The sequence below is a fragment of the Dipodomys ordii genome, unplaced genomic scaffold (genome assembly GCF_000151885.1).
Source record: "Dipodomys ordii isolate 6190 unplaced genomic scaffold, Dord_2.0 Scaffold158, whole genome shotgun sequence".
NCBI classification, from domain to species: Eukaryota; Metazoa; Chordata; class Mammalia; order Rodentia; family Heteromyidae; genus Dipodomys; species Dipodomys ordii.
Genome location: NW_012267374.1, coordinates 3,460,081 through 3,483,678, shown reverse-complemented (window position 1 = coordinate 3,483,678; position 23,598 = coordinate 3,460,081). Strand labels below are relative to the sequence as shown.

At 36.4% G+C, this 23,598-nt stretch overlaps 1 protein-coding gene across 4 annotated transcripts in view; it reads left to right on the top strand.

The window, feature by feature from the left end:
- The window catches only part of Rngtt (RNA guanylyltransferase and 5'-phosphatase), a 259,489-nt gene that overhangs the window by 68,891 nt on the left and 167,000 nt on the right, over positions 1-23,598 (top strand). For all 4 annotated transcript variants that reach the window (XM_013032875.1, XM_013032874.1, XM_013032873.1 and 1 more), the window contains exons 10-11: positions 4,278-4,349; positions 12,463-12,627. In XM_013032875.1, the coding sequence (XP_012888329.1) occupies positions 4,278-4,349; positions 12,463-12,627 (237 nt within the window). The remainder of the gene's footprint in view (positions 1-4,277; positions 4,350-12,462; positions 12,628-23,598) is intronic.

Sequence of the window (23,598 nt, the reverse complement as noted above, 5' to 3'; positions counted from 1 at the left end):
GTGTGTGTGTGTGTGTGTGTGTGTGTGTGTGTGTGTGTGTTGTTCTGAGGTTTGCCACTGAGATTTTACTCTGAGTGTGTGTGTGTGTGTGTGTGTGTGTGTGTCTTGAACTCAGGGCCTGGGTGTGGTTCCTAAGCTTTTTTTTTTGCACAAGGCTAGACACAGCACCACTTCTGGTTTTCTGCTGGTTAATTGGAGATAAGAGTCTCTTGAACTTTCCTGCCTAGGTTGTTTTCAAATGGTGATCCTCAGATTTCAGCCTCCTGAGTAGCTAGGCACTGGGCTTACTCTGGATCTTGAATGATCAATTACATGATGAATAAGTTAGTCTAGACTAGTATGTCACATCTTCTCTGATCTAGATAGCAGTAAGTTTATATTCTTTTTTCAGAGCAATTGCGTAGATTTGTGTTCAGAACCTTCATTTTCTTGTTGTGCTGGGTCATATGGATTACCTTCATGTTACTTGGTCGCTGTCAATTGTACAAATAGTGGTATTGATAGTGATTCATGAGTACAGAAAGTACATTTTAGTTTTCAGTATCCTCATTTTATTCATTATAGTCCTTTTATTTATTTTTTGGTTTTGAGGCTTGCACTCAGGGTCTGGGCACTGTCTAGCTCTTTTCCTTAACGCTAGTTACTGTTCTACCAATTCCAACCACAGTGTTACTTCCAGTTTTCTGGTGGTTAATTGGAAGTAAGAGTCTCACAGGGGTTGGCTTTGAACTATGATTCTCAGATCTCAGCCTCCAGAGTTGCTAGGATTATAGGCATGAGCTACTACTGCCTGTGTCATTATAGGGTGTGTTTTTTTTCTTGCATTATAAATAATAAAATAAAAGGATGAAAAGGCTCTTTAGAGCATTTTAGATGTTTACTGTAGTTTATGACTGAACTAATGTGTATTGAGTGCTTGTTAGCTTCTAGGGGATGAGCCTAGAGTGCCAGCATTGCTTAGAGGGTGGAAAAAAATCTTACCTCCTGGAATGGTGGAGAATGATTGGAAATATTGTAAGAGACCTTTAAGTTAAACAACTCCAAAAGAGAGACATTTAAGTAAGACAAGTCCTATGGTCTTAAAAGAGAAATAAATTATTGCTAACTAAAGAAGTAAGCTAGAGATGTTTTGTCTAGGAGTTTCCATTGTTATAGAAAAAGATTTTTGATGGTCATGGTCCGAGGGCATTCCAAGTAGGAAATATTGATAAAAAAATTAGATATATAACTGTCTGTAGATTTAACTTGGTAACACTATTTTCAACCCAGACTTGGATAGCTGAGAGCATCATAATACATTCTTGTGAGGTTTTAAAATAGCAATATGATTCATAATGTCAATTTACTTGGGCCAGAATTATAGTTGCCATATCTGTTTTTCCAGTTAGTTAATTAAAATAGTCCTCTGGCTGTAGTTTCCTGTTTTTTTTTTTTTTCCCCTACATTTTCATTTGCAAATTGTTTTTGTAAAATTCCAAATCCAAGAATAACTCAAAGCACTTAATTGTCTGGCTGTTGGATATGAACACTGAGATTTTGTTTGCCTTGCTAAATTATGTTCCTTGACCCACAAAGTGTGGAAAATAGGAGTGTAGCAAGAGGGTAATAATTCAGTAAAATTTAATCCATTTAGTATTGAGGCCGAGAGGAGGATACAGCAATTAATAAAATTTACTAGTGAGAATCTTACAAAACTGTATGTCTTTTTCAACTATTAACTTTTTTATTCTGAAAACTTTTTAAGCATTTGTCATTTTACAAGTTAGGCCTTCTAGGGGATTAGTGGTTTTATATATATCTAAACTCAACTCTCTTTTGGTTTTTCCAGAATCTTGGTATTTTCTTGGTTATGTTGGTTATCTGTTTAAAATTTTATTTTAAGTTTTATTATTGCAAATAATCTATTTGGACCTATGGTTATTTTATTTTTATTTTATTTTTTGTCATTTGTGGGGCTTAAACTCAGGGCCTAGGCACTGTCTCTGAGCTTTTTTACTCAAGGCTAGTGCTCTATCACTTTGAGCTATAGCACCATTTCTGATTTATTTTCTACTGGTTAATTGGAGATAAGAGTCTCATGGATTTTCCTGCCTGGTCTAGCTTTGAACTGTGATTCTCAAATTTCAGCCTCCTGAATAGCTAGGATTATTGGAATGAGCCACCAACACCCAGCTTGGTTATTTTTAAAGCTTACTTATTTGGCTATTCTTTTTCACATGTTTTGTTATTTGATAATGTATTTCTTTTTGGCATTTAAAAGCAATTTGTAAAGGAAAGCATTGTTGCTCATTTATCAGATAATTTAGGAAATTCTGAAGTGTTTGCTGTTCACAACTTAAAAGTTCACTTAACTGAAGAGAACAATTAATTGGAATCTGTTATTGCTAGCACTTTTTTTTTTTTTTTTTTTGCCTATCTTGAGGCTTGAGTGTTGTCCCTAGCTTTTTCTGCTAAAGGCTAGTGCTCTCCCATTTGAGCCACAGCTCCATTTCTGGATCTCTCCCCCTCTCTCTCTCCCTCTCTAATTCTTTCTCTCTCCCCTCTCTCTCCCCTCTCTCCCCTGTCCCCTCTCTTCCCTCTCTCCTCTTGTCCCTCCTCTTTTCCCTCTCTCCTCTCTCTTCTCCCCCTCCCCCCTTTGTTAATTGGAGATAAGATCCACACTGATTTTCCTCCCCAGGTTGCTTTTGAACTGTGATCCTCAGATCTCAGCCTCCTGAGTAGCTTGTATTACAGGTGTTTACCCCTTGCCTGGCTTCAGTTTTGAATTTTATACTGTTGGCATTTCTGGGTTACTGGCTTCCCCAGTATATAACTCTGAGATATATGAGTTAGAAAGGAGCCCAGGGAACTTAATTAGCACCATATCATTTGCTATATCCTAGAGTCTCTTGCTAGTTGGCCTTCCTTCCACCAGCCTACCTGTCTTGCTAGCACTTTCTTATTATGTAAATGCTTACACACGAATATTTAAGTGAAAGTATTTCAGTAAAAAGTTTGAATTAGCAAATATGATTTAATTTGTGTCAAGTGTTTGGTATAAGTAAAATGTCTGTACAACAGTGATATATACAAGATAATATGTTGGAAATGATCTATACAGTTTGAGGGGGATGGGGAGGGGAGGGAAAGTAGGAGCAAATTGAGGGAAGGGGTAACAAGTTTGACAAGAAATGAACTCATTACCTTATTTATGTAACTGTAACCCCTCTGTACATCACCTTGAGAATAATAAAAATAAAATAACCCTTGAAATGTTAAAAAAATGTCTGTAGCTTGACATACATTCAGGAAAAGAATTGATAATGGCTTTTTAAACCAACAAAAATATTTTTCAATTAGTGTGTTTTAAAAAATAATTTTTGATCACTCTCTATGGATTTTCTGTCCTGAAGTTAGATACAGAGGAAAACTGCCTACTTTTCTCAGGAAAGATATGCAGAAAAACAATTTCAGTTCAGAAACCTGTCAAGAGTTAAAATTTTAAAAATCCTGCACTTTATACCTTTAATTATCTTTTAGGTTCTTATCTCGAACAGTACACAATTTGTTTGGACTTTTTAATGGCTTTGGTAGATTTGCACTAATCTTACAAGTCACAAATGATTATCTGGGAACTAAAATTATATTAAGATTGTCATTTGTAGTTACATAATTAAGGTAGTAGGCATAGAACAATATTTAAAGAAGTAATGATTGAACAAATACCTATTTTAGTGATTTTGAATTTCAGAATTTAAAAGTTTCTTTAGCCTTAAATGTCTTAAAAATCAAATATAAAGCCGGGCGCTGGTGGCTCACGCCTGTAATCCTAGCTACTCAGGAGGCTGAGATATGAGGATCTCGGTTCAAAGCCAGCCCGGGCAGGAGAGACTGTGAGACTCCTATCTCCAATAAACCACCAGAAAACTGGAAGTGGCGCTGTAGCTGAAGTGGTAGAACGCTCGCCTTGAGCTGAAGAGCTGAGGGACAGCGCCCAGGCCCAGAGTTCAAGCCCCACGGCCGACAAAAAAAAAAAAAAAAAAAATCAAATATAAAACAGAATTTAGTTAATTCAAATAAAAAACAATGAGGAGACCCTATCTTCAATCTTATCTTAGTATACTAAACATACAATGAGTATTTTAAGGTGCTGATGAGTGACTTTGTATGGATACAAGTATTTTTTTTAAGATTATCAAGTATATTTGTGATTGATGGCTTTCTATATTGCATGTTATGCTGTAAACAAATGGAAGAAATTGCTATTAATGTGTAAAAAACTTTTTTTTCCTTTCAAGGAAATGATAATTGACAGAGTAAATGGACAGACTGTTCCTAGATATTTGATATATGACATAATTAAATTCAATGTAAGTACCTTTTTTAATTTATAAAGTGTATATTTATAGAAGTTGTCATTGAAATAATAGGTTTTTTTTTTTGTTAAATGGTGCTGAGGGCTTTGTACAAGCCAGGCCAGCTTAGCTACACTATAGCAGAAAATATCAGGTGTTTTTGTTTTGTGTTTTTGCTGGTACTGGGGCCTCAAAGCTTGTTTGGATTTTTCATTTGTGTCTGGTACTCTACCACTTAAACCACTCCTTTAGTTCTGGCTTTTTGCTGGTTATTTGAATTAAAGAGTCTCATGGACTTGCTGCCTGGGCTGGCTTTGAACTACAACCCTCAGTAGCTAGGATTACAGCTATGAGGCAGTGATGCCTGGCAATATCAGATACCTAAAAAATATTTCTATTATTTTTGAGGAGTACACAAAGGAGTTGCCATTCAACAAAGCAGTTTATAAATACGGTATGTCTTCCAACATTCTCATCCACCCTCCCAACCCATTCTTTACCTCACTTTTCTTAATTTTTAGACTTGGGAAATATTAAGTGAAGTAAGTCAGACCCAGAGAAACACAGTGCCTGGTTTCCCTCATTTGTGGTGCCGGAATGTGCCTATGAAACTATAAGTAAACACACTGAGTGATATGCAAGTAGTTATAAATGATTTAACTGAAATACAGTAGACTCTTAAGGAACTCAAATAGTATAATTCTTTAGAATAAGTCAAAACCCAACAAAATAAGTACTAAGAAATGGGTACTTAAAAGGATGTGGAATTGGGGCCAAGGGGAGAGGGTAGACAAGAGAAGGGGGAAGGGGGAGAATGCAGTCAATTCATTGTATGTAACACGAATTGAGAAAAGTAAGGGAGGGGAGGAGGGTGGAAGGGGTGTAAAAATGTTGATAGGATGACAGATCAAGAGGTATTGTACAAATACCAGCCATTGTTAGCAAATAAGTATTAGGAAGCCAAGTACAGTGATGCACACCTGCAATCCCAGCACTTGAGAGGCAGAGTCAGGAGTTTGAGACCAACAGGAGCTACAAAAAAACCAAGAAAAAAAAAGGGGAAAAAGGTATTTGTCATACCTTGGGTATAGTGGGAAATAAAGATTGTGATTCAGAATACTCACTGGGCATATTTTTGTTAATAATTTAATATTACCCTTGTATCCTCTATTATATTGCATATATCTAATTGAATATGTAACTTAACTGGGTGAAGAAAAACAGTTTAACTTTGATGAAATATGAAAATTTTATAAAGTGGAAATGTTTGGTTTTTAGTTGGACTGTACTTGAGTAAAGAACATAAAAAAGGCCACAAGTTTCTTCTGTCTGTGAAAAGAAAGATTAAATACAAAACAAAGGTCAGACTGTTTGTAGGGTTTTGTTTTGTTTGTTTTGATGGTACTAGAATTTGAACTCCAGAGCTCTGCATTCTTGCTAGGCGGGTTTTCTACCGCCTGAGCCACACCACAGCCTGATAATGAAGTATTGACTGGATAGCATGGAGACAGCTTCATGTCATATACATGCATCAAGAAACCTTAGTAAACTAAAATATCTTAAACAAAATGTGAATGTGATAGAAAAAAATACACATTATGTTTTATACCCATTCCTCACAGTTTTACACTAACCAAAAATCTGTTTTCTTGTTCATCTGTAATTACAATATGAATGTCTAAATTATGTAAGAAACTCAGTAGTGCATATCTGTGCAAAGGTGTAACTGTTTCTTCTAAATGTATAATATTCAAATTACATAAATATTAAACCAGATTGGAAATGTTGAGAGATTTTGGAATTAAATGTTATTTAAGATCGATAAGAGTATTCTTATAAGCTGGAACTTGTGATCTTTTTGTCTCATCCTCCCAAGATGTCTGGCCAATAACACCATTTTAAAAACTTTTAAAATGTATATTTAAAAATGATAAAATTCAAGATTAAATTTATCCCAGTTACATAAAAGTATTCTTTTAGGGCTTCTGCTTGTTAAGCTGGTACTCTTCCTGTTGAGCCATGCCTTCAGCTAAAAGCAGTTTTTTTCCTGTATACCTTCAGTGTACATATCTCATGTTTTTTGGTTGAACCTCTATATTTCAAGTACAATTTCAAATTTAAGAACCTAAAGGTTAAGAAACATCATCATTCTCTAGTTTCACTGTATTTTTCAAAACTAACCTTTTCAGAATTGGCCAATCTTTATGACAAGTTTTGGAATAGAGTTTGTTGACCTGTAACTAAGCATCTGGTACAGTGGCTTTTGTGTCTTTGTTGAGTGTGGAAGTACTGTCCTTCAGGGACTCTTGAGGTTCACCTTTAAAATGTGTCCATTGTAAACTCTTCTTGACCTGAGAATTATAATGTAGTAACAGTTTTCTAATATTTTTTAAAAAATGAGAAATTTCTGCATCCAGTAGTGCAGAGAATGAAATAAAGAATACTCACATAACAAATGCCTAGATGTGTTGAAGCCTAATGCTTTAGCTGTGTTTTGTTTTGAACAAGCAATACATTTAATTTCAAATCCAAGAGAAGTTTCTTGTACATGTTCTTTTCCTGTTTTCTGTTCTCATGCCCAGAAGCCACTTCTGTCCTGAGGTAATAATTATTATGAATGTTTTAAACACTTTTACCAACCGTGTTTGTGTCTGTAAGATATGTATGCTATTCTTTGGCTAAGTTTCTGGAGCTATTTCAATATCATGATAGCCAACATTCATTTCACATTATCTTCTTGCTTTACTGGTTAATATGTACAGATTTAGTTACGAGTTTGCTTCATCCTAGTTTGTTTTATCCTAGTTAAATTTTTGCCAATTTACTCTGTTTAAAAATTGTTTCACTTATTTCAGTTGGGTTTTTCCACGATTACTAATGAGATTGGATGTAGTTCCTATGTATATTTACTTGTTTGTTTTTGTGATTTATTTTTTCTTTGGTCTGGTCGTGGGGCCTGAAGTCTGGGCCTGGGCACTGTCCCTCAGCTCTTCAGCTCAAGGCTAGTGCTGTACCACTTGAGCCACAGCACCACTTCCGGCTATTTTCTTTTTTGCTTATGTGGTGCTGAGGAATCGAACCCAGGGCCTCAGGCATGCAAGGCAAGCGCTCTACCACTGAGCCACCTTCCCAGCCCCTTGTTTTTGTGATTTTATGGGAAACTTGTATAATCTAACTTTTTTTTTTTTTTTTTGTCTGGTCGTGGGTCCTGAACTCTGGGCCTGGGCACTGTCCCTCAGCTCTTCAGCTCAAGGCTAGCACTCTACCACTTGAGCCACAGCACCACTTCTGGCTTTTTTCTTTTCTTGCATATGTGGTGCTGAGGAATCGAACCCAGGGCCTCAGGCATGCAAGGCAAGCGCTCTACCGCTGAGCCACCTTCCCAGCCCCATAATCTTAACTTTTGTATTTGGTAGTCTTTTATTTCCCCCTAATTTTATTTGTTTTTATTTTTATTTTGTGATTTAATTGCAAGTCTCTGAATTTCTTAGTTTTACTATATTGTCATCAATTTTTCTTTTGATTAGAGTAGGTATTAGTTCCTGTTTTGGGTTTGAATCCTTTTTAGTACTTTTTTTCTTTTTTGGTGCCAGTGCTGGGGCTTGAATTTAGGGCCTATGCACTGTCCCTGAGACATTTTTGTTCAAGGCTAGTGCTCTACCATTTGAGCCACAATTCTACTTCTGGCTTTTTGGTAGTTAATTGGAGAGAGTGTGTCATGGACTTTCCTGCCCCTTCTGGCTTCGAACCACTGTTCTCAGATGTCGGCTTCCTGAATAGCTAGGATTACAGATGTGAACCACTGGTCCTTTTCAGCTCTTCAGCTCAAGGTTAGCTCTCTACCACTTGAGCCACAGCGCTTATGTGGTGCTGAGCAATCGAACCCAAGGCCTCATGCATGCAAGGCAAGCACTCTACCACTGAGCCACCTTCCCAGCCCCCTTTTTAGTTTTATATGTGGTCCAAATCAGTGTTTATTATAATATAGTCATTATTGATACATAGAAGTATTTACTGTTAATCAAGTCAGACTTACCTGACTTCATTAAAAATTGTATTTTTGTGTCTTATTTAAGAAATTCAACCATAATTTGTTTAAAAAATTAGGTATATATCTCTCTTCCTAGGTTTGTAAGTACTCATTCAATGAGTATTTTTTGTGTGCATATTAACATATTTCATAATTCAAAGTCTAATATTAGGATGCATTTATAATTAAAAGCATTATATATCTAAAACGACTTAACTGTTATGAAGCTTTAATTGGTTTATTAATTTATGTTGGCCTAACAAAATACCTGAGGCCAGGTTATTGATAAAGTAAGAAGCTTTGTTTGAATCAAAATTGTAGTTAGAGGACTGAAATAATAGTTAATATCATTTATATAGGTCAAATTTTATTGTTTAAATGAATAAGATTAATTTATTGCTTTTGGAGAATTCATATCAGTGCTCTGGCCTCCAAACAAAGCCATTTTCACAATGGTTCTTTGGGATTTGGAAAGAACATAAAAGATACGTTTATTTTATTTTTTATTATTTTATTTGTCTTTTATAATATATATGTATACATATTGTTTAATAGGCATATATTGTATGGATATGTTAGGTTATACATTTAGGTTGGTTAAATATCAAAACATTTGCCGAATGCTCATGGATAAGAATGCAAATATTAAAAAGTAATTGTTACAGGATTGTAAGCATAATAATAAAAGTATATAAGAGAAAGTATTCTTCCCTACCCTGGGTGTAGTTGAGTTATTGAAGTATGGAATTGCATCAGAGAAAGTAACATAAACTATTGAAAATACTTCAGTAGTCTTGGAAGTCAGACCATTAGATTAAAAAAAAAATTTCTTGGGCCAGGTGCTGGTGGTTCACACCTGTAATCCTAGGTACTCAGGAGGCTGAGATCTGAGGAACACAGTTCAAAGCCATCCGGGACAGGAAAGTCTGTAAGATTCTTACCTCCAGTAAACCACCAGAAAACCGGAAGTGACACTGTGGCTCAAGTGGTAGAGCACAAGCCTTGAGCTGAAGAGCTGAGGGACAGCGCCTAGACCCAAAGTTCAAGCCTCATGACTGGAAAAAAAATTCTTTAAAAAATACTGTTATAGCCGGGCGCTGGTGGCTCACGCCTGTAATCCTAGCTACTCAGGAGGCTGAGATCTGAGGATCACGGTTCAAAGCCAGCCCAGACAGGAGAGACCGTGAGACTCCTATCTCTAATAAACCACCAGAAAACCGGAAGTGGCACTGTAGCTCAAGTGGTAGAGTGCTCGCCTTGAGCTGAAGAGCTGAGGGACAGCGCCCAGGCCCAGAGTTCAAGCCCCACGGCCGACAAAAAAACAAAAAAAAGAAAAAAATACTATTATAAAGGTGATGTACAGAGGGGTTACAGTTAGGGGTTACATGTTAGGTAAATAGTACAATTCTTAGAGGCTGGGAATGTGGCTTAGTGGTTAGAGTGCTTGCCTAGCATACATGAAGCTCTGGGTTTGATTTCTCAGTACCACATACACAGAAAAAGCTGTAAATGATGTTGTGGCTCAAGTGCTAGAGTGCTAGCCTTGAGCAAAAGAAGTTCAGGGACAGCACCTAGGCCTGAGTTCAAGCCCCAGGACTGGCAAAAAAGAAAAAAAAAAGATCTATACAACTGGGGTGAGGGGGGAAGTGGGAGAAAAATGAGGGGGGGGGAACAAGTTTGACAAGAAATGTACTCACTACCTTATGTAACTCTGTACATCACCTTGACAATAAAATTAAAAAAATAAAATATATTTCTTTTTGGACAGTGTCACCTCTTCCCTCACTCTCTCCTAGTTTTTCCTTCCCATCCCACCCACAAGTTGTATATAGTTCATTTTCAACATAGTATCTAGTAAGCCATATTTATTCACCCCTTGTCCCTTCCTTTCTGTGCCCCCTTTAAAATTAGATAGCTTTGTTTGCATATTTGGTATATAGTGAGGTGTAGTACAGAGGAGGAAATGAAAATAGATTGATGAATAGGGGACCAGGTTAATTGAATAAGACATTTTAAGTTGACTGGTTTCTTGGGTGTCAGGAGCCTTGCATAAGCTATGTAAGCACTCTACCACTGAGATCATTTCCAGCCCTTTTACTTAGTTTTTAGTAGGTTGCTATTTAACGATTTTGTGTGGAGAATTCCAGTGACATTTTTTTCCTCTGTGTTTTTGAACTTTCTCTACTGGGGCTTGAACACCATAGGGGCTTGAGCACTTCACTAGTGCTCTTGCTTGGTTCTTTAACTCGTAATTGGCATGTAGAATGCCCTTGAGCTATGCCTCCAGTTTGACATTTTGCTGGTTAATTGAAGTTGGAGTCTTGCAGACTTCTGCTTTGAATCTCAGTCCTTCAGGTCTCAGCCTCTTATGCAGCTAGGATTACAGGCATTAGCTAGAATGCTTGACATTATTATTATTATTATTTTTGGGTCTGGTCGTGGGGCGCCTGAACTCTGGGCCTGGGCGCTGTCCCTCAGCTCTTCAGCTCAAGGCTAGCGCTCTACCACTTGAGCCACAGCCCCACTTCGGTCTTTTTTCGTTTTGCTTATGTGGTGCTGAGGAATCGAACCCAGGGCCTCAGGCATGTAAGGCAATTGCTCTACCACTGAGCCACCTTCCCAGCCCCCCACCTTTTTTTTAGACAGGTTCTTACTATATATCCCAGGCTAGCCTCAAACTCCTGCCTAATTCTTTTTTTTTCATATGTAATTATGTTATAACAAGTAAACGTTACTTCACAGATCCTTTAACAAGCAGTATTTCATCCTTGAGAAAACAGTTCTTTTAACTATTAACAAACATATTGCATTCAGAATACTTCAAGGCACTGAAATAACTGCATACATACCTTATTATCAATAGATTGAAATATCATGGAAAGCATACTGGAATATATAAGATTTTAAACTTCAGCAATGCATAGTAATTTAACCAGTACATCCACATTTGTAAAATTAGGAGTGCATTTCTAATAGGTCCAACCTAGTGCCTAAGCCTTCTGAATGTGGGGTTACATATCTATGTGTGAAATGGTCCCCAGCTTTAAGTGTTTTGTGTATGTATCAGGCCTTGAACTCTGAGCCTCTCACTCTCACATACTTTCTTGCTCACTGATGGTGCTTTGTCACTTGAGCTAGGCTTCCAGTCTGATACTTGTTAGTTAATTAGAAATGGGGACTCATGGACTTCACTGCCTGGGTTGGCTTTCAGCCTCAGTCCTCCAGATCTCAGTCTTCTGAGTAGTTAGAATTACACGTGTGAGCTACCACTGCCTGGCTGCTGATAGTATTTTGAAGTGAAGGAAAACTGAAAACAAGTAGTCTAGTTAATCAGCAGTGATTGTTTCCTGTAGTATGTTCTCAGTGATTCATCACCTATCTATCCATGCTTCCTTTATTTATAGGCATTCTGGATGTGAATGTGAACTTGCTTTTAATTTGTTCTTGTTTTATGAATTGATATATTTAAAGTGGAAAGTATGTAGGAGAGAATTTAGGCTACTTACTTACAAATCTTTTTAGCAGCTTTTTAAAAAATATTGTTATAAACATACTTGTTGTTTGAACTATAATATGATGTGAGGAGGTTCTGTTCTCATCTGTTTAGAGCCCAATGCCTCCTGTACTTTAATGAGCATCTCTTTCTCCAAGATTTAGGAAGTTTTCTGCTATTCTCCAAGATTTAGGAAGTTTTCTGCTATTCTCCAAGATTTAGGAAGTTTTCTGCTATTACTTTTTATAAAGTTACTGCTTTATATGTCATAAAACTACCATTATAGATACATATATAAACACACATGGTAGATATATACATACATACATACATATATATATATATATATATATATATAAATGTAATGCTTTAACTCAGTTGTGTCTTTTCATCAACTTAAAGTAGATTCATACTGGTGTCTCATACTGTTATAAGCACTTGTAATTTTAAAATAGCTCCATCAGTCTAGTTATTAGTGGTGACACTTGACAATTTCAGGAATTCTGTTTATTTAAACTACTATATTTAGTATGGCAGGCTTTATACTTTGTGCTGACAAAATAGTTGTTAATGTTGAAGTCTTAAAAGTTATCTTTCTAATTTAGGCCCAGCCAGTTGGAGATTGTGATTTTAATGTTCGCCTACAGTGTATAGAACGGGAAATTATAAATCCTCGACATGAAAAAATGAAGACTGGGCTCATCGATAAAACACAGGAACCATTTAGTGTGAGAAATAAGCCATTTTTTGACATCTGTATTTCAAGAAAGGTAACATTTATTTTTTGTTCTCTATTTCATATATCATAACTCAGTTTAGAAGAGTACTAATGGCCTTTGGCTCCTCACTGATCTTGCTTACTGGAAATGACTGGAAATGACTATTTTTTACCAAACATGTATGATTCTGAGTATTATCTTCTTCAGTAACATTTTTAGTGTGGACATGTAAAAGAGATTGCTTCTTTTTTTCTTTCTGGTTTGTTTCATAGGCATTGGTTTGTATTCTATTTTTAAGAAGACTGTAGACAGTATAAGTAAATTCACAGTGAAATAGGTTTTTAGACTTGTTCCTGCTTTTTCCTGAAAACAGTGTTTGTTTTATGTTTTTATGAAAAATATTTCTGATACATATCAGTGTGTGCACACAGGATTTTCTTTTTTCTTTTTCTTTTTTCTTCTTGCTGGTTCTGGACTTGAACTCTGGGTCTAGGCACTATCGCTGAGTTTCTTTTTCTCAAGGTGTGTGCTGTATGTAGTGCTTTGAGCCACAGCACTACTTCCGGCTTTTTCTGAGTAGTAGTTAATTGGGGATAAGAGTCTCATGAGGACTTTCCTGCCTGTGCTAGCTTCTAACAGCAATCCTCAGATCTTAGCTTCCTGTGTAGCTAGGATTATAGGCATGAACATCCGGCACCCAAAAAGGTTTTCTTATTTTTGCTGTTTTAGCACTCTTAAATGAATCATACCAAATATTCTAGGATTGACTTTTTTTCACATAAAAATAAAACTTGAAGATATTTCCATGTGCAGTTAGAGATTGCCACATTATTTTTTAATTGTTGAATGATGTTGATGGTGAAGATGTACCATATGTTATCACTGCTGGGATTTTTGGATTGCGTCTAGCATTAGTTATTACTAATTCTCTTCCAGGGAACATCTTTGCTTATATGTTGGGTATTTCTTCCTGATAAGTTAGGAGTTTTGGTGTAAGGACTTTTGGATAGTTTTAGTAACAACTGCCAAGTTCCCTTCCACATTAAACCCTTCCATCTCCAGTGGACAAGAGAGTTTCGTTCCTCAGACTATACTCTGTAAGGTGCCCTGTTGTGGAGATGAGTAAGCTTCTAAAACAGTGACTGTGCTGATTTTATTTTTGTTTTTGTTTTATTTTTGATTTTGTTTTTTGTTTTTTCTGCTTCTTACTGGCTTTGAGATCTTTTCAAAGGTACTTGAAACTTCTCTTAACAAAGTTTATTCACGTATAGTTCGGAGTTACAAATCTAGGCTTACTCTGTTAACTTAGTGTAACATTGTATCAAACCAAGAGGCTGAGATTTTGAGGATAGTGGTTTGAAGCCAGCCTTGGCAGAGAAGTCTGAGACTCCAAAAAGCCAGACTGGAAGTAAGTGGTAGAGCAATACCTGAGAAAACTAGCCAAGCAAATTTGAAGCCCTGAGAACAAATCCTAGTACCACCTATGAAAAAAAGAAGCATCTAAAGCCACCTAAATACACAAAAATAGAGCATCAAGCAAACAAGATAATATTAAGAAATAATATAAACAAGCATTTCGGAGATGAAGGGCTTTCTAAGCAAGACAGAAAACTCAGAACATAGGGAAAATATATTTCCAAATTTAACAGTATAAAAATGGAACTTTTTATGGAAAACACTACATAGACAAGTAATTGTGGGGGGCTGGGAAGGTGGCTCAGTGGTAGAGCGCTTGCCTTGCATGCATGAAGCCCTGGGTTCGATTCTTCAGCACCCCATAAGCAAAAAAGAAAAAAAGCCGGAAGTGGCGCTGTGGCTCAAGTGGTAGAGTGCTAGCCTTGAGCTGAAGAGCTGAGGGACAGCGCCCAGGCCCAGAGTTTAGGCCCCACGACTGCCCCCCCCCAAAAAAGTAATTGTATAACAATCAATAACAATAATTACAAATCCATAAAAAACAACAATTAGCACTTATTGGAAGCAGACCAAGGTAACTACTTTGTGACTTTATCAGCTATTGTATTCTGGACATTTTATAGAAGTGACTACCTTTTTTCATGAAACCAGCCTTGTACTTTCAAGCACAAACTATAACATGCTATTGATGTCATGGCATATATCAATACTTCCTTAAATACTTCATTATATGGTTCTACAATACTTTGTTTTTCCATTTGCTTGATGGAAGTTTGGGTTGTTTCCATTCTCCAGTGATTATGGATAATGCTTTTATAAACATTTGTGTGCAAATTACTGTGTGAATATCTGTGCAACTTTTCTTTTTTGAAATGATGATTTAATTATATTTATATTCACAGAATGGATATGTTGACAGTCAGTGCTGTTATTATCTTATAGTTTTTGGTAAAAGTGTGTTGGTATACTGTGTTTATAGTATTTTTTTCAAAAGTGTTTGTAATCACTTATATTTTTGTTCTCATGGCTCATTTTCTACCTATATCTTCATATAGCTTTAGATCTGTATTTCTTTAGATCTTACCTAACTAAAAATATAGGTAGTGTATTTCTTTGTGTTATCTGTTTCATTTGCACTTTGTGGCTGCAAGTTTTTAATGAATAATACCTCATTGTTAGTTAGTATTATATTATAAACTTGGAATCCTGGATGTCTTCTTTCAATTTTTATTTATACTATTTTCTTATCCTTAGGTTAGATATTTATCTTGTTTTTTTCATTCTAAGCTTCATATTTGTTCTAGTTTATATATAATTACCTTTTAATGTTTTTGTAAGGGGTAGGTTTTCTTTTCTCATAATTTTCTCAGTCATTTCATTTGAGGCTAATGTTTTTATAATTTTCTCAAGAGCACTTCCTGGTAGCAGTGGTTTCTAATGTCTTGAATATTTGAAAATGTTGTTAGCTGTATTTTTGAAAGGTCATTTCGATGGGTTTTAAATGACTTTCACACTTAACCTGTATTAGTAAACTCTTTTAGTATTTAATGATGTGAAACAGTAAAATTTCATCAGACTTTGTTTTTTCTCCCATTTTAGTTAAAAGCTCCCCTTTTGCCTCTTTGCTTGGAAGTTTATTTCTTCATCTTTAGAGTTTAGCAAAGTATCACTGTCTTGGAATTGACTGTCTCTGATCAGTTTTTTCTATCACTTTCATTTCTTGAGTATTTTCTTCTTTTCTCAGTACTGAGGTTTGAACTCAGAGTTTTACAGAAAGTTTGCTAGTAAGACCATCTGTTGCTTTAGCAACACATTCAGCCTTAGAATTTGCTTTTAAAATAACTGTGATGTTATATTTCTTGGTTATCCTCTTTAGGCATTCTCACTATATGTTGTCTTCCATCTTAGAGCACTTGAGATTTTCTGACTTCTGTAGGTTTTGGTGGATCTGGTGCTAGTGTATGGGTCCTATTTTATGAAGCAGTGCTCTAAATTTAATGTTGTAAAACTCTTTCATGGTTACATTTCATTTTATGAGTCTTTTATTGTTTAAAATGCATTTCTTACTTATGAAGCTTAGCTTACACTCTAGGGGTCATTGGGTTTGTTGACTCAATTTAATGAAGAATTGAATGAAAGGACACAGAAGATATGTTAAGAAGTTGAATGCTTTATTACAGGAGCAAAACTAGCAGAAAGCGAAAGTAACAGGCTCCTCTGAAGAGTTTTACCAGATAGGTCATGAGGCAGGAAGAGTGGAAGTAGAGGCCAAGTTTATTTCAAAGTAAGAGTAAGATGCCAGGGGAAACTGAGGAAAAACTTACTATCTATTGGTACTTTGGCCTAAATCCCCATCCTGGACTCCCAACTAAGAGGACCGCCTTATGCCATTTGAGGTCCCATCCACTTGTTTCACAGGCAAGCAGGAAAAGGTAGAGGAGGCTGCAGATTTCTTGAAGTAAGGGAGTGGGAAGCAGAGCCCAGAAATTGGTATCCCCAATGTAGGCTCCAGAAGTCCCTTTCTTATAGTCCTTTTGGCAAGTCTCTTCTGCTCTGGCATCTGGTTGAGTCATGTGTCCTTCACCCCAAAGAGAGGGGGATGGGTGCCTGTTCTCTGCATGGGTCTGCTCCAGAGTTGTCAAGGTCTTTGCTTGCTTGCTTGCTTTTTTTTTTTTTTTTTGTTGATTGTGGGACCTGAACTCTGGAACCTGGGCGCTGTCCCTCAGCTCTGCAGTTCAAGGCAGGCACTCTATCACTTGAGCCACAGCACCAGTTCCAGTTTTCTGGTGGTTTATTGGAGATAATCTCACTGCCTTCCTGCCTGGGGTTGGCTTTGAATCACGATCCTCAGATCTCAGCCTCCTGAGTAGCTAGGATTACAGGCTTGAGCCACCAGCACCCAGCTAAGATCTTTGCTTTCTTGGAGCCATTAACTTGATTTTTTTCCAGGGTTGGTTATCTGGTGTAATAGGCTCCACCAGTAATCTCTGCTTTTCCAAGATCTTTTGGAAGAGTAGATGCAGGTTCTACTTTCCCCAGGTTTTCTAGAATCCTTGAGGAGGAGGATTGTTGGTTCCACTGGGTTGCTGACTTGCCTTAACCTACACATTGCTTCTAAATATCTCTCACCTATGCCTTTATTTCTGTGACTTCTTTCTCTCGGACTTTCCTCAATATTTTCTTTCCCTACTTTTTATTTTTATTTTTAAATTTTTTTTGGGTCCGGTCGTGGGGCCTGAACGCTGGGCCTGGGTGCTGTCCCTCAGCTCTTCAGTTCAAGGCGAGCGCTCTACCACTTGAGCCACAGCGCCACTTGCGGCTTTTTTCTTTTTTGCTTATGTGGTGCTGAGGAATCAAACCCAGGGCTTCATGCATGCAAGGCAAGCGCTCTACCACTGAGCCACCTTCCCAGCCCTACTTTTTATCTTTTTAAGCTGTATTTCTTCTTGAACCTTTTCGTTTCTGCTTTGTTGTTCTTTAAAGCAGTTTTATTATTTTTTTTAAAGAAGTTCATGATAAGATATTTGATGATTTTCATCCTTTCTATGGCAGTATTTTTCTGTATTGTCTGTTAGTATTGTACTTTCTACCTCTTTCATTTGATAGATGAAATGTAATATTTTTGTACTGTCAGTTCCCTAATGATACTCATCTTAAATAAATTAGATTTCCCATGCTTAGTTACTTGAAGGAAGTCCCTATGGGAAGTTTGAGAAGTTAGGAAGTGATGCTTTAGATCATACCAACCAATGCTTTACTTTTATCACATCAGACTTGTTACTGGTGGTATGGCTTTTCTGTGTGGTGTTTTTAAAGAAGAATGATAAATTGGTTGCTATAGCATCAGCCTAAGAATTGGAATACTTGGGTGCTCTGCTTTTTCAGTTGGGTATTTGCACTGTTTCAGGCATTGTGTGTGTGTGTGTGTGTGTGCGCACGCGCGCGTGAGCACGTGCACTTGCATGTGCCAGTTCTGGAGCTTGAACTCTGGGCCTGGGCAGGTCCCTGAGCTTCTCTGTGCTCAAGACTAGCTCTCTATCCCTTGAGCCACAGTACCATTTCCAGCTTTTTCTGAGTAGTTTGTTAGAGGTAAGGGTCTCATGAACTTTTCTGCCTGAGCTGACTTTGAACCTGTGATCCTCAGATTCGGCCTCCTAAGTAGCTAGGATTACAGGCATGAGCCACTGGTTCCTTGCAATTCAGTCTTTTTTATACTCTTTTTTTTTTCATTAGTATGCCTTAGACCATTTCACATTTGTAAAGTGATAAGGAAAGAGTAATTTTTTTTCTTTTCTTTTCTTTTTTTTTGGGTCCAGTCGTGGGGCCTGAACTCTGGGCCTGGGCACTGTCCCTCAGCTTTTCAGCTCAAGGCTAGCACTCTACCACTTGAGCCACAGCACTACTTCTGGCTTTTTTCTTTTTGCTTATGTGGTGCTGAGGAATTGAACCCAGGGCCTCAGGCATGCAAGGCAAGCGCTCTATCACTGAGCCACCTTCCCAGCCCGGAAAGAGTAATTTCTTAATATCCTGTTGTTAGTCCTCCTGCAAAGAATCAATTGTGTGTGTATAGCTATGATCCAGTCAAATAATTTTCAAGGAATCAAAGCTTTAATGATTTTAAGAAGTTTTTCTTGAAAAAGAAGCCTCTAAGGAGTGACTCTATGGCTCAACTGGTAGAGTGCTCTCCTTGAGCTGAAGAGCTCAGGGACAGTGCCCAGGCCCAGAGTTCAAGCCCCATGACCAACAACAACAGAAGAAGAAGCCTCTGTGACCTGTCCCCATCTCCTAAGCTGAAATGAAAAAAATAAGTTTGAATAAAAATAAAAAGAAACATTGAATACTATCTTTTGCAAGTTCCTAGCAGCAAGCCTTTTAACTTCTTCTTTTTGTCTACTTAAAAAAATGTGCAAAGTATTTTTATAATAATTTGTTTATGCTGTCTATAAAGTGTTCACTCTGTCCATTGATAATGTAGTAAATGTTAAGATCTTTCTAATGACCATTGAGTGAATTAAAGAATTAAAGATTTGTGTTTTTTTAACTGCATTTAATTTTCCAAGGGCATGTACACATCTGGTTTAAAAAGAATTTCGTGTGTTCATTGCGTACTTTCTTTGGTAGGAAATTTGAATTTTATGTATACTCATGTATTTCATCTGATAGATTTTTCTGAATGTATTTCTTTCCTTTCTCTCCTTTTTTTTTTGTTGGTCATGGAGCTTGAACACTGGGCCTGGGCACTGTCCCTCAACTCTTTAGCTCAAGGCTAGTGTTCTACCACTTGAACTACAGCCACTTCCAGTTTTCTGAGTAGTTTATTGGAGATAAGAATCTCATGGACTTTAGTGCTGGCTTTGAACAGGATCCTCAGATCTCAGCTTTCTGAGTAGTTAGGATTACAGGCGTGAGCCACAGGAGCCCAGCTGCTTTAAACATTTTAAAAAGATTTTGTCACTATATTGATTGAAAGGTCTTAAGGGTTGAAGACTAATAGCCTGTAAAGAAAAGTCCATCTATAGACTTGTTATTTTAAAAATGTTTTTATTATTATAACAGTGATGTAAAGAGGGGTACAGATACATAAGTTAGCTAAAGAGTACATTTCTTTTGGACAGTGTCACCTCTTCCCTCACTTTCTCCCAGTTTTTTTCCTTAATATATATTTTTTATTGTAAAGATACTGTACAGAGAGGGGTTACAGTAACATGGGCAAGGTAATGGAGTCCATTTTCTTTTTTTTTAAATTTTTAAAATTTTTTTTGTGAACATACTGTACAGAGGGGTTACAATTACATGGGCAAGATAATGAGTACATTTCTTACCAAGCATTGCAGCCTCCTCCTTTGTTTACCCTTCACATCCCTTCCTAGCCTCCCTCCCCCGTCCCCCAAACCTCCCCCCCCCCAATCAAAGTTGTAAAGTTCGTTTTCGACATGACAACTTGTACTTCTCATTGTTGCAATAGGTCCACCTGTATCCTTAAACGACTTGTTTTTTCCCCATCTCCTCCACAAATTATACCAACATCAAATATAGTGAAAGCAGGCGTTATACTGTAGGGGAGGGACCTACAAAGCAACAAAGAAATAATCTTATAAATGCGTTAGAAACAAATGCATGAAAGAAAAAAACATTAAAATACATATCTTAGGGTTCATTTTCCTAACTTCACCTTATGTGACCTTTTCTGCTTGACTCATACATATACTAGATATTGCAAATAAGGGAAACCATGGGACCTATGTTTCTTTGGGCTTGGCTTACTTCACTTAATATAATTTTTTCCAAGTCTTTCCATTTCCTAACAAATGGGGAAATGTCGTTCTTTCTGATGGAGGCATAGAATTCCATTGTGTATATATACCACATTTTCTTGATCCATTCATCTACTGAGGGGCATCTGGGTTGGTTCCAGATCTTAGCTATGGTAAATAATGCTGCAATAAACATAGTTGTGCTGGTAGCTTTAGTGTGGTCTTGTTTGTAAACATTTGGGTAAATGCCCAAAAGTGGGATTCCTGGGTCATAGGGGAGCTCTATGTGGAGTCTTTTGAGGAACCTCCATACTGCTTTCCAAATTGCATTGTCTCCCAGTTTTTCCCTTTGGCTCCACCCACAAGTTGTATAGTCCATTTTAAACATAGTGTCTAATAAGTACCATTGCTGCATTGTTCACCCTTTTCCCCTCCATTTCTGTGCCAAAGACAGATAAATGAACAAATAGAACAAAAACAAAGGGAAACAAAAACAGCCAAAAAGAAAAAACCCTCATTTCCATTTCCTGGAGTTCATTTTGATAACTATTATTTTGTATGATCAGATACACATAGGCATTGTACACTTGTTACTTTTATATACAGTGTTCTTTGACTTTACCCCTCAGAGCTTTAAAAAGAAAAAGAACCTTTGAGAATTTATTTACAACTGGGGATGAAGACAATACAGAATTGTTGCTTAAATATGAAGATACATTGTTTAAACATAGAGGTTTTTAAATGTTTACACTTAGTTCAAAAAAATTATAGATGTAATGGTCAGATTTTTATCATTTAAAAGCAGGTGCCAGAAAATGTAGGAGTATTATGTATTTACATATTTATATTCAGTTTTACATGATCTAATCTATTAATATTTTAATCATTAATATTGAGTATGTCCCGATGGATGCTTTTTGGTTTCATTAATTTACCATTCCCCAGGAGAATTTAAGAAAATCATAGTCATGCATAATAAAGAGAATTCTTAATTGCCTTGGTGTGGCAAGCCTAAAGATTTATTGTTCTAGAAAACTTCTTTTGGGGTAGTAAATCTTGTTTATTGAAATATGAAGGCATTATTATGTCTTATGCCAAATATATTTTAAATATTTCTATGGAAGATTTACGGTCATACCAGGGAGAAAATTCTGTGTTTACTATAGAAATTTGTAATTTTACAATATAAAAATAGCTTTTCTAAAAAATTTAACATTCAGGAGACACTGGTAGATTGAAAAATAAAAATGGTTACTGGTGTCAAAATGATTTAAGAGGGTTACTTTGTTTCAGTAATCTGATCAGCTAATTATTCTAAAAACTGGTTATTAATTTTTCAAAAGTTAATAAAAGATATAGAATAATTTGCATTTATGACTGTATTTAGTTTAGCCAGACAGTTTGAAGTATATAAATTTGGTATTAATATATAAGTTGTTTTAAAATTAAAAAAATGCTGTGTTGAAATAATAATTCTGCTCTCTCAGTGGCATAAAAATTAAGTAACCCTCTTGGTTTTTGTTGAAACTTTAGCCAGTACTTGGATTTAACATATGAATTTAAAAGTAGTTATTTTCATGTGTATTAAAAATTAATACTACCCTTAATATTACTCAAAGAGCCAGGTATTTGGCAACTTTCTTAAAACCAGCAACATATATTGATTGCTCCCTAATGGAATAGATGATGTATAAATGAGTGTGAAGTTTGATAAATAGCTGAGAAAATTGTTAATTTTTGGAAGTGATGAGAAAAATGAAGGACATATGTTTTTTAGTTAGAGTTACTTGTTTTTGGTATGTGTGGTTGTTTTACACCTCAAGTAGAGCCAGTCTTATCAAAATAAAATGTAGAAAGCTTGTGTGTTAGTTGGGTGTGGAGGCCCCTGCCTATAATCTTAACTACTTGGGAAGTAGATAGAAGGTGTATTGAGACTGGAGGCTAGCTAGGAAAAAAAATCTAACCCCCCCCCCCAAAAAAAAAAACAACAAACAACTCAAGCAGAAAGAGCCTGGGGATGTGTCTCAAGTTCAGTTACCTAGTATTATCCCCTCTTTCAAAAAGAAAATTTGTATGTTATTAATGAAATTTTTATATACAGTTTTCGTGACTATTTATGCTTTTATGCTTCATGCAGTGTCATTTCAAATACATTGTGGGATTTAGTCATGGAGCATTTAGTTGATGTTGGTGACTTAGCAGGGTGTTTGTGTGAAGAACTGTGTGGAATTGGGATTCACCTTACCTCAGATACATAGCATAGTAATTAATTGAGATTATTTTTGTATTCATTCTTGAGCATCCTTTCAGAAGTCACTTCAGGGAAACTTCTATCAGGCTTATCCTTCTGAAGACATGAAAACAAACTATAATTAATAGGCTTCATTCTAGATTAGAATGGTTCTGCAACATCTCTATTGAAGTTCAAGGTTATTGAGAACTCCATTGTTATATAGAACCAAGGTTCTCCACGTTGCTTTACTAAATAAATTAATCATAAGATCATACCACTGGATATGAGAGACTCCTGGCAATTAAACTATGATAATGCCATTGATTGTTTTCAGAGATATGAAAGTGTGTTAAGAAAGTATGTATTTTCTTAAAAGACAGAAACCATATTTTCTCTGTCTAGTTTATATAACTAGTCCAAACAATCTGGGTATTTAAATAGAATAGCAGAAAGTTTTAATAAATAAGTTTGTATGAACACATGGAATATGACATCCATAAGTATCATTTATAGGGGCAAGTTAGTAATTGAAGTTCATTTTCATCTCCTTTGTAGGTCACTAAATATTTTAACACTACCTGTTAAATATTTAAAATAAAAATATTTTTTCTTTCCTCACTGAATTGTTTTAACAACTCTATCAGATGTTGAATTGCCATAGTATAAATGTTGTAGGTTAATCTCATGTTTTTAATTAGTGTCTTACCCATTTTCATACTTTGTTACATAGAGGCCCTTTTTGGTTAAATAGATAATGTGATTTTCTTTTTGTGTTTCTAGAGCCTCAAACTGCTGAAGGGAAAATGGGAGATTGGTTTGCCATTGACTGGAGGTCTCCTTTTTGTATTTCTTATGTAGAATTGAGTGACTTTCTATGAATGAGTGAGTTATTCAATTTACAGGGATGAATTATTTATGTTGGGTCATGGTGGGATGGTGTGCCAGAACTGAGGAGCTCACCTTGTGGAGACTAGGGAGGAGGAATGAAGGAAAGAAGGGAAGGGAAGGATTATGGGAGCTCTAGGTTCCTTCCTTCCTTCCTGCCTCCCTGCCTCCCTGCCTCCCTGCCTCCCTGCCTCCCTGCCTCCCTGCCTCCCTCCCTCCCTCCCTCCCTCCCTCCCT